The 11,531-nt window shown below is 46.1% G+C and overlaps 1 protein-coding gene across 2 annotated transcripts; it reads right to left on the reverse strand.

Annotated features, from left to right (window-relative positions):
* Window positions 1–718: 718 nt before the first annotated feature.
* Window positions 719–11,139, reverse strand: CCDC157 (coiled-coil domain containing 157). 2 transcript variants are annotated; one of them, XM_060249793.1, is made up of 10 exons: window positions 10,826–11,139; window positions 9,558–9,729; window positions 8,218–8,926; window positions 6,899–6,976; window positions 5,961–6,160; window positions 4,497–4,673; window positions 2,859–3,027; window positions 1,950–2,089; window positions 1,136–1,212; window positions 719–1,035 (listed from the first exon to the last, which is right to left on the reverse strand). In XM_060249793.1, exons 1-10 carry the CDS (start codon window positions 11,071–11,073, stop codon window positions 735–737), a joined length of 2,271 nt encoding a protein of 756 aa, XP_060105776.1. In that variant the 5' UTR covers window positions 11,074–11,139; the 3' UTR covers window positions 719–734. The 2 variants fall into 2 exon arrangements, with proteins under 2 accessions (XP_060105776.1, XP_060105777.1); XM_060249794.1 differs by having other exon boundaries at window positions 900–1,035; window positions 1,946–2,089.
* Between the last annotated feature and the right edge of the window lie 392 nt (window positions 11,140–11,531).

An 11,531-nucleotide genomic window follows, 5' to 3' on the forward strand; every position in this document is an offset into this window, starting at 1 on the left:
TTTCAAAATATTTACTTCTGTAGCATGAAAGTGTAGGAAAAGGCCATCCCCTCTGTTTCTGTATGTGCATGCTTCTTCGCTGGAAAGACACTGACATGAAGTCCTGCAGTGTTGCTACGTGCCACCTCTTTTCAGGACAGCCCGTCTTCTCAGGAAGAAAGTTCAGAAACTTGCTTTTTAAAAAATTCTCAGAACACTGAATTTCCCCCCTGTAGTTTTACTTTATGATTTTTCTGGGCTTGGGCAGAATCTTGTCACTCAAGATTAGGTAAAAGTCTAGTTCTTTAGACTGGAGAGGTCAACAAATAAATATTAGTCAGTAGCTTTGCCCAGGGCTCTCATATTTTCTTCAGGTTGGAGGCAGAGGAGAGGGTGAAATAAGAAACACAACCTAGTGTATGCTCCTAACAACTGGAAGAGAAGTTGCCTATGTGGGCAGGATCTTCACTGGCCAAGAGTACTGCCAGTCAGCATTACGCTGCCTTTAAAAAAATCCTGTCATTCAAGGACACCTTTGTGGCTCAGACAGAGCAGCCTTTACAAAGCACTCCTCCCTTCTCCAGCCAACCATAAGAATCTCCTAAACCAATTATTCAGGATGGGGTACATGAGCTTGTTGCTCTCATGTGGTCCAGCCACCATTTGCTCTTTCCCACTAAGCTTCAGGCTTGCCTCACTACAGAATCCCAGTGATGTTTTTGGCAACCATCCGAAATCGTTCCTCTTGAGGGCTTTTATTTCTGGTGGTTCCGGGTGCAATGGGCTGGGGGCCGGCTCCTGCTTTTCCCCTTTTCTCTGGCATAAGTGTGGACAGCTGAGTCCTTGCAGGGAAAGGTGAACTGGAATGCTACCTTCTGGGCAGCCTGTATGGAGGCGGACTTTTCCAATGGGCTGACAGATGTCCGGTGGGAAGCGGAGCTGCCTCTGCTGGGAGTATTGCTGTTCCGAGATCTGCTTTGAGCCCTACTTCCTGGGCCAGCTTGATTATTAGGAGACCTTGTCAATACTCCTTTGAAACCTGTTATTATATGTTGCCTGCAAAGGGAGCAAGACCAAGAACCAGCTGAGGCAAGGGCCTTCTCAAGTCCTTCCAAAAATCCCAGCCCTTCACAGGCTGGACAGTCTACAAACTTACCCTGTGGGAGACTGCTCCTTGCTGTCTTCACACTCCACTTTTGCAGACTGAAGCCACAGCTGGGTTGGAGGTACAAGCTGTGGAGACAGGAACTCCATGTTAGAAGGATTGTAGAGTTTGAAGGCACTTCCAGTCACACAGCTGGGACCTGGAAATGGCAATATGAAGTTTTCCATCCAGGGTGTCCCCTGGAACAGGGCTCTAGGATTTGAGAACAGAGACATAAGCCACACATGACTCTGGTTGCATTGCTATGAGTTTGAAAGCTTTGTGTTATGTGAACAGGCCACGCTAAGTCTTTTTGCATACCTGACAGCAGCTAATGGGTGATCAGAGGCTTATTAAAGAGGAACTTGCTGGAGCAATTCTCTCCAGGCTTTAGGTTGTGACACCCATCATTTTGCACAGAGACATCTGGAAGCAACTTGAATTTGGATCCAGCAAAACAGACAGCTGGAAATAGAGAACACTGAAGTATCTTTAGGGTGCAGTTGCTCTTTTGGGAAATCTAGTGCAGGTTTGGCAGTAGTAATCCTTGCTGTAAAAGTGTGTCTGCTACTGTGTTCTGTTATATTCGTGTCAACAGAAATAACAAAGATATCATAAGCCTCTAACTGCCACCATTCATCCAGAGGAAGCAAATTCTAAAGCACCATCCCTGGACCTCTCGCTGCCCAATACCTGTGTGGCAGGAATGCTTCTGTTGCTTAACCCTTATGTCCAGGTTGCCAACTGATGCCACACAATGCTCTCCTGTGAGGGTGTCTGAAGGCAGGTCTCCCCTTTGGTGCTTTCTCTGGCACTGCCCACCTACTTTTGGTGCTTCCTGCTGTGACACCTCCTTCATCTTGGCTACAGCAGTTCGGAGGCGAATGTTTTCTTCTTCCAGGATGCTGATACGGATGTTGTTGGCTTGCAGCTGCTTCTCCATGTCTTCCATGATATCCCCTGTGCCTGCAAAGAAGTATGGGGCCAGAGGTCAAGTCCACTACCTCTACAGAAGGATCGGGCACTGAAGGGCCAACTGTATTGAAAGGCATATCAAAAACATCATCAGGCCAGGTCTTTGCACCAGCAGGCTGCATCCCTGGCAAAGAAGCCTCATCTTCCCCTTAACCATCCCATTCAGACCCTGAGCTAAGCCTTGGCTTATACAGCTGCAATTGCCATGGGATGGTCTTCTGAAAACCCCACAGACTACAGTGTCTGTTCATCTATTTGGCCCAGTATTTTCCTGACCACTGATGCCACATAGTGGAGATGAGTTTGAGAGGCCAACCTGGAAGTCCTGCCTGCTTCAGATCTCCTTGGCCAGTCTTCTCCCCCTCCCCCAAAGGGATAGTTGTAACCAGCATGGCGAGGTCACTGCAGGTATTATGACAGTACTATATGTGTAAATAAGGTGTCAATTCAGCCTAAAGGCCAAGGACAAAGATGGTCAGAATACAGAATATTCAAAAATCCACCCTGATGTAGCCCAATTTCATCAGATCTTGGAAGTGAAGCAGGATTGGCCCTTGTTAGTATTTCAGTGGGAGACCTCCAGGGAATACTAGGGGTGCTCTGCAGAGGCAGGCAATGGCCATCCTCCTCTGAATATCTCTTGCCTTGAAAATCCTACCGGGGGGGGGTGCCTCCAAAAGTCAGCTGCGATGTGGCATCAAAAAAGGGGGGCTACAGCATTTACCAGCACACACAGATGTCCCTTTGTTTGGTTCCTTACTTTCATACTGTGTCTCCACAGGGAGATGAAGATCTGGGAAGGACACCAAGAGTCTTTCCCTCTCTTTCAGCTCCTGGTTCATCTCTCCCAACTTCGATACGGTGCTTTGGAGCTCAGATACGGACTGCTCCATGCTCTGTTTTTCCTGCTGTGCTCTTTCCACGAGTTCCTAAATTGAGACAGGAATGAGGTTAAGCTTCTCAAACTTTCCTGGATGCCAGAGCGACAGAACGAAGCAATATTATACATGCCTGCAGATTTGCTCAGAGGTTATGGGGTTTTTGCCATCAAGTCAAGCTAACCTCTGGCAAATCCTAGTGGAGGTTGGAGGGAAGGGACATTCAGAGGTGGTTTGCCATCGCCTGCCTCTGCACCCCAGAGGTGGTTTGCCATCGCCTGCCTCTGGTATTCCTTGGAGGTCTCCCATCCAAATACTAGCCAGGGCTGGCCCTGCTTAGTTTCTGAGATCTGATGAGATCGGGCTTGCCTGGGCTATCCAGGTCAGGGCTGCTCAGATGTTTTTGATGTGCTGGGGGAGATGGAGAATAGTTCTCGTAACTAGAAGAGGAGATCTTATCTGTACCAGTGTAGTGTTGTGGTTGGACTAGGACCTAGGAGAGCCAGGTTCAACTTTACATTCACCATGAAACTTGCTGGGTGACTTTGAGCCAGTCATATGCTCTCAACCTGATCTCAAAAACTTGTTGAAAGGATAAATTGGAGGAGAGGTAAAAAGAACTGTGGGCCTGGGGCACTCCTCCAAGCAAAACATATTTCCTGTGTATAGAAAACTAGCATGTCCTGGAAAAGACTCCTCTCTCTACCCTGCTAATTTCCTAGAACAATCAGCTTTAGGAGGGAAGGGAATAGGGGAGCATTCAGATGTGTGATCTTCATCTGCTATCTGTGTCCAGACACAGGTACAGAGGGGCTGGGAGCTAGATTTTGAAGAGGCCAGTTTTGAAGAGGCATGATGTGGCAGGAGAGCAAACACACCTAGCCACATCCACATCTGCCCCTGCCCCTGCCCAAAGCCCTCATTGGGCTGGCATTCTGGCAGTCCATCTTGCTGCTCCTCATCATTCATAGTTGGCAAAATCAATTTAGAATTGAACTAGGCCAGCAGCCTGGAGCACAAATATTGCTAGTTTAGCAGGAGTGCATTTCTTGCCCTACTTCTTATGCCATCTCAAGTGTTGGGAAGGAGGCAACATCTTCAGTTACAGGGGTATGGCTGAAACATCCTGGAAGTCGATGTTGACTGTCCCCTACCTCATGGCTTTGGCCTATGGGTGCAAGAGAGTCAGCTTTTGGCTCCTGAAAGCCACTGTTCTCCAGGCAGGGAGCTGGTCACCCCGCAGCACCAGGCTACATAAAACTAGCAGCATTTGCAGTGACAGAACACCAGCACTCACGGCACAGATGACACCCATCCAAAATCCCAAACAGAAAGGTTCATTTTTCCTTAGGAGTGAAACTTTGAGGGCAAACTTTGGGTCAGGCCATCAGGAGCTAGGACAACTGTTAACCACTTTCTGCATAACCATCTCCTTAAGTATGGGACTGGAGTGCTCTGCTCCTCCCTGACCCCAGTGGAAGCAGCATGGGCTTTCCCCCTTCTCACACCCTGCCACAGACCTGCTGTGCTCTCATTTGATCCTGGATCTGCCGCTTCTCCTCTTGGAGGCCCTTTGCCTTTTCCTGCAGCATGTATGTGTTGTCTTCCCTGTCAGCCAGATTGGTTTTTAGCTGCTCACATTCCTGGTCCAGGTTATCCAACTGCTGCATTAGAGCCCTCTGCTTGACCTGGAGGGACTTTGAGGGAAAGAGGAAAAAGAGTATATAAAAGCAGGGCTATCAAGAAAACTAGTTTACTGATTAATGATCAGAAAATAATTTTAAATATTTCAGACAGGAAAGAACTAATTTCTGGCCAGTGAATTAAAAGTCCACTTATACAATTGGGGGTTCTGTGTGCCTTCATTACAAGAAATGAAAGAAAATATTAGGGACCTTCCTTTCAGAAATGAGCAGGTTTTGTTTATTAAGTTATCTCATTCTGTCAGTATCTTGAAAAAGAGTTATCCTGAGTTTTACAATATGCAGGTTTACTTGAAAGAAGTCAAATAACTTAAACAGGCGGTGGTTAATTAACTAACAAACCTTTACTCAGATGACAACCTTGCATTTTTTTAAAAAAAAAGCAAAATTGCATTTAAAAACAAACAGGATACCTAACAGATTGTCGGGAGAGGATCAGGTAATGGGGAACAATGTTTATCACTAAACAGCATGGGGGGGGGAGCAATTCTACATTCAGTAAATGTGGATTCTCTGTTCAGAATAAATAATGCAGATTTTATAGAACAAATCTGTTTTGTCTTCCACACCCCTGACTGTAGGATGAGGCATAATTCTTACAAACCACAGAGGAGGTAGGCAACCTCTGCCTCCACTGCACCACTACAGATGGCAAGTGGGTGGCTTTCATCACTGAATACCCTTCAATCAAAATATCTTTTGTACAGGAAACTTGCAAGTCAGGGAGAAGGTATTTGAAGCTAAAATTTTTCTTCCAGTTTGATTTGCAGGTTTTCTATGAGCAGGGTATTATTTTATATGGAGAAACACTGAATCATGAACACAACACCTGCAACCCAGACATAAGTTAACCATCCACCTTCTCTACCACTCCTGAGGCATGAGTTTGTACAAATATGAGCATAATTTTTGGTTGGCAAGAAAGTGTTACAGTAATAGGAGGAGGAATATCAGGGCAAAAATAAGTATACAATACAATGTGGGTTTTGTGTGTGTGATAGGCAAACAGTGGAAGACTACATGAACGAGGAGAAATTTCACAGTGCAGAAAAATGCCCAGAGGAAAACATATTGGGAGGGACTCCAAAGACAGGAGCCTAGGAGCATGCAGGTCTGAAGACACATCAAGACTGTTCAGTTTATGATAAGCAACTTTGGCCAAGAGAACGAACAGGGAACCAACACATGTAAACTGCTTAGATCTCCTTGGCCAGAGAGAAGCATAACACAAAGATTCCAGAGAACAGCTAAGCCAATGGCTTGTCTCTGCACTGGCTTCACCTTTTTATGACGTAGCATGCTCTCCACTGTGGCCTTCTCTTTTTCAAGCTCGGTGGTGGTCCAGTTCAGCTGCTGCTTTGTGCTGTCCAGTTGGCAAGACAGGACCGCCAGCTGGCCCTCCAGAGTGGTCACTTGGCTCTTGTCCACCATGCCAGCCATCTTCACTTGCATCTCCTGCAGCAGACTGCTTTTGGTCCACTCTGTGAATGCATGACAGCTTTTTGGAGGTGGGGGGTGGGATGGGAGCAGGATTCAGCAAGGCCAGGCTCAAAGCTGAATTGCAAAAGGTGGTGATCACAATTGAGCCGAGAGTCACAGCCTGATCCTGCATATGTTTATACTAGCAAGTAAAGGCTGTGGGAAATGGCATGGTATAACTCAATCGCATCGGATCTTGGAAGCTACGCAGGGTCAGTACTTGGATGGGAAACCATCAAGGAAGATTCTGCAGAGAAAGGCAGTGGCAAACCACCTCTGCTTTTCACTTGTCTTAAAAGCCCCTTGTTGGGATCACCATAAGTCAGACGAGCGCATGCATAGGAGCCATGGAGTTCAACAGGGCTTGCTCCCAAATAAGCATACAAAAAAGCCTTTGGCACCCTTAGGCCCACTGATGTCAACAGGCTGTAAGTGCATCTGGTTTTTGAACTGCAGTCAGTAGATGTCAGGTGCGTTGGGTTACTGATATAATTGCATACACATATTTTAAAATGTAACCACAACCATGGGGTGACAATGTGGCTGACAGAATTTGATAGTGTGAATTTTTAGGAATGGGAGTCAAAGTGTGGGCCACCATTCTTTACTCTCTTCTCAGTGGCTTTCTTGGAAAGGCAGCTGACGACCAAATAGGCAAATATGAAATGAATGGGAGAGTGATGTCAGTGAAGTGGGGTGGGGACCAATGGAAATGTCAGAAGGAGGGTCTCTAATCTTACCCAGCTCTCGGAAATTAGTTTGCTGTTGGTGAATCTCCTCTTTCAAGGTGGAGATCTGTTCCTCCAAGAAAACCTGTCCTATAAAAAAAAAAAAAAGATTGACATCAAAGCATCCCATATTGTTCAAGTAGAAATGGGCAGGACACCCACATTGCAGACTGGGAACAGTGAGGGAAGTTGCAGATGAGTAGGCCGAAACAGGCTGTAACAGTTGGGAGACGAGAACCAGAACAGTTATGCTACAGACATGAGATTTTCTACCATTTCAATGGCTACACTCCAAGAATGCTGAACATCGTAGTTTGAAGAGGAGGCTCAACTCTACCCCCTCCCAGAATTACAATTTCCAGTATCCCCAGAAAGAAGAATTACAAAACCCACTTAAAATATGTAGTGTAGGGGTATGTGGAATTCCCCACTTGCGATGTGGAAAACAAAAATATCATGAAGGACCACCTCTTCCCAACATATGAATCTGTGTACAACGTCAGTTCCCTCTGTGCTTTCTCTCAAGCACAGTGTACAACACGAATTCCCTCTGTACTTTCTAACAAGGATACCTGTGCTACAGAGGCCCATTCCATGAAGTACGAGGGCAGAGCCAGACCCTTGGTCTATCAAGGTCAGGATTGTCCACTCTTGCTAGCAGTAGCTCTCCAGGCATTAGGACAGAAGTCTCTTGTGTCACTGCTACCAAATCCTGTTAGCTGGAGACATCACAGACTGAATCTGCGACTTTCCTCTAAACATTTTCAACTATTGCTCTGGTGCTCTGGAACAGGCTGCCAGTGCAGGCAAGGTCTATGGCCTCCTTGATAGTGTTCAGAAGGGCATGCAGGACAGGCCTTGGGCTGAGGGGAACAGGTCTGAGCTGGACTATGCCGCTGTTTTGCCATATCTGTAGCCACTGGATGTTAATCGTTTGTCTTCACACAAACACTTGTTTTATTTTTTTTTGTCTACTTAATTATATCGTGTGAACCACCTTGATTCCAAAGTGCTAGTAAACTTTTAATTTACTATGACCAAATAGGCAAATATGAAACAGCTGTGCAGCTGCTGATGGGTACAGGAGAATTGCAGAAGCTTATCCATGACTGAAAACGCATGGCCCTGTTCCCAAGTCCTGACTGGCTGGGCAGAGGAGATTGCTGGGAGGTCATACAAACTAAGCTATTCTAGTTCTTCTGCTGGTACTTTAGAACTAGCCCTGGATGATGCTCGTTTTTTGGGATGCTCGATTTTTGGGATTCAGGATATATATATGCATGCACAAGTAGACCACAGGTCTAGAGAGAGAGAAAGGAAGGGATATTCACTTTTCTGGAGATCCTCTTTGTCCTTTTCAAGCGTGGCCACAAGCTGCAGGCTTTCTGCATTCTTTTTTTCAAACAGCAGCTCTGCCTCCTTCCTTTGCTGCTCCTGGGCTTCTTTCTCCTTTTCCAGGCAGCTCTGGAAGGTCTCCAGCTGTTTCTTCAACTCCTCCTTTTGTTTCTCAGCTGCTTCCAGCTCTTCCTTCAAAGGATTAACGAGCTCCGTCAGCATCTGGAGATGTTTGTTGATCCGGGAGAGGTCCTTGCTTTGCTCGGATGCCCAGTAGCCCATGTCCGTGGCCGTGAGGGGTTTCTGACCGAGGGTTTCCTCAATCATATGAAGGAATCGTCTCAGAGATGATGGGAGGTTCTGACTGCTGCAGATGTGGATGATGGCGTTACCCACTTCCTTCAGGCTGACCTGGGCCCTCTCGCATGCATCACACGGTACCAGGGATGACTCAATGGTTTGAGAATGGATGCTCCGGACATGCTTAGCAACACCCTGGCTTATTTCTGCCTGAGATGAAACTCTGATGGCACTGTCCATGAGCCCACTGCTCACGGACACGGTCAATGGAGAAGACCGGAGACTGGGCAAAGTCACATCTGACTCCGAAAGGGCTGATGGGCAGCTTTTAAAACGCCCACTCTCAGCTCTTGCCACCTGCAGGGAATATTTCAAGCTGGAGAGATCTTCTCTATTATGTTTTTTCTAGGCAGGAAAGGAAAAAAAGAGATCACTTTCCTAGTTTACCCAGATGGCATTGGGATGAGGCTTGCTTGCAAGTCTGCCCCACCACCACCCAGCCTAACATCTCTGTGTTAGAGGCCTCTGCAGTCAAAGAGGGGCCTGTGTCATGTTTGCAAGCCTAACCCAGCGCTTCAATGTCTTTATAGAAACCTCCCTTATTTATTCCTTTAAAATATTTCCATTCTCTATTCCACAGACTCAGGGCACTTAACAACGCAAAGTTAAAAACCACTCACATTAAGAAAATAGCACTTTATGACCAATTAAAAATTATTGGAGAAAAAAAGAAACTAGTGCTTCATTATTACATAATCATTATTAAAACTTAATGCCTTTTATTCTGGGATTTGCATGGGAGACTTCCTGATCTTTTCTATTGCTTACTGGAAACAAAAAAAAAAACTGGAGGAGGGTAAAGCCACAGTTATCAGGCTGCACAGGGCTTTTTTTGTAGAAAAAGCCCAGCAGGAACTCATTTGCATATTAAGCCACACCCCTGATGCCAAGTCAGCCAGAACTGTGTTCCTGCTCCAAAAAGCCCTGAGGCTGCACATGCACAGATGATGAGGATGAGTCCTCCCAGACAACCTACCTCGGCCACAAGCTGCTGATAGACGGTCCCCAGTTTCAGCATGCTGTTCCAATACTTCTTCACAGCCAGCCCAATAGACATGTAGGATCCTGTCACTCTGGATGGAGGCACGGCTTGTTCGCTGATCACATTCTCAGTGTATGCTGCAAAGCTCTGAAGCAGCAACAGCAGCCTTGAGAGGGCAGAAAGGTAATCCCAGTATTGTAGAGTGCAAATCTACATTACATGATGGCCAAGCCTAGGAACCCTGGGCCAGCTTTAACCAGCCATGTAACTGGGCCCTTGTTTCTTACACACCACTCACACTATTGCCTGTCTGCTCACACCAAACCTAGTGTACAACACAATGTGGTTGTGGTTTCCCCCCAGCAAGAAGGAACCCAGTAGGGGGGATTGCCTGCTAGAAAAAAAGATGGGCAAAGGAGCTGTCTTACATAAAGATGATGATGGCAGCAACAGCAGCAGTAGTATTTTTGTTCACCACAGCAACTATAATTCCTTGGGCCAGTGATGACCAACTGGAGGATCCAGCTCACATGCAATTTTATCAGACCTCTGGGGACATTGCTTCTTTAAATAACTAGATCACCATTCAAATTGGATAGGGGTGGCCAGACACCATATAAAATTGTTCAGGGGAGCCAGGCACACCAGTATTTGTTAGTGTTACTGCTATGACTGCTAAGCAGTTATATTGGGTGGGGTTAGAGAAAGAGCTTCTTACCTGACCCTCTCTCAATGGTTAATGGAGACTTCCTGGTTTGTAACAAAGTCTGTTGCAGTGCAATCCAACAGAATTGCTCCTATCTAGAATTCAGTGGGTTTAGACTGGACTAACTCTTTGAGCTGCTCTGTTAGCCACTAAGCTAACGTGCTATCAATGGACTATTTCAGGATGATGCAGTCTCCAGAGGAGACAGAATTTGGGCAGTTGAAAGCTTTAAAGGTGTAAAGTGGCCTAGAAAATGATGGGGAATCAGATTGGACTCTTGAATCCTTAGGTGGGCTTGCTGAAACTGTGGTGTGTACAACAAATTCTGGTTGGACAAATTCAGCTGATCAGATGCCAATAACAAGTACCAACCTGTGAATAAACCCAGTTTTGTATGCTTCTTGCCTCCTGTCTGTTTCCCAGCAGGAAGGATATCTTCTCTAGACTATCATCTATGTGACCAGATAGCCACAAGTTTACCAACTGTAGCTTGCAAAATCTGTAGACATTTGTATTCCATGGTTCATTGCAACATCACCTCTGGGTAAGTCCTCACCTGTCAATCACTAGTTCCAGAAGAACCACATGGGAGTGCTGAGTAAATTCTGGATCATTCTCGACATAGTCGTAATAGTCCAGCAAAGCCACCAGGTCCAGGTCACAGGACACCTTGTCAGGAAACTTCCAGGAAGGATAGCGCACAGCTCCAGCTCGGGAGAAAACACTGATGACCGTTCCTTGCAGATCGGTGATATCCTTCCTCAAACTTTCCATACAGTTTTGGCTGCCCAGCAAAGTTGCCATATTACCACTCTGATATCATTCCACAGCACCTCAGAAATAGAACAGACGGGCTTGGAACAAGAGAAATAGAAGTGATAATCAATATGCATTTGGCCAAATGTACTAGTAGTACTATTAGCTATAGCTAATTATCTGTACTAATTTCCTCCTGCAAATTGTGCCTCCACCCTCCCCAAAGTTGCTCATCTTGAATGGAGCTGGCAGATTGTTGTCTGGCAGCCTGTTTCACAGTGGCCAGTTACAATGGAGGATCAACAAGCAGAGATGAAGACCTCCTCTGATGTTGCCTTCTTAGCACTGGTATTCAGAGGTTTACATAAAACCACTATGCTGAGGACTAGCACCGGGGTGACCAAACTTGCTTAACATAAGAGCCACATAAAATAAATGTCAGATGTGTGAGAGCCACAAGACATGAATATCGGATGTCTGAGAGCAGGCAAGCAGGAAAGCAAATA

This window comes from Heteronotia binoei, chromosome 11, assembly GCF_032191835.1.
Source record: "Heteronotia binoei isolate CCM8104 ecotype False Entrance Well chromosome 11, APGP_CSIRO_Hbin_v1, whole genome shotgun sequence".
Taxonomy (NCBI): Eukaryota; Metazoa; Chordata; class Lepidosauria; order Squamata; family Gekkonidae; genus Heteronotia; species Heteronotia binoei.

Excerpts from the sequence above, each read along its gene's own strand:
- CCDC157 (XM_060249793.1), bottom strand. The coding sequence starts at position 11,073 with ATGGCAACTTTGCTGGGCAGCCAAAACTGTATGGAAAGTTTGAGGAAG. Across the intron at positions 9,730-10,825 it reads CTGGAACTAGTGATTGACAG|GCTGCTGTTGCTGCTTCAGA; the intron begins GTGAGGACTTAC and ends TGCCCTCTCAAG. Across the intron at positions 2,090-2,858 it reads TGTGGAGACACAGTATGAAA|GCACAGGGGATATCATGGAA; the intron begins GTAAGGAACCAA and ends ACTTCTTTGCAG.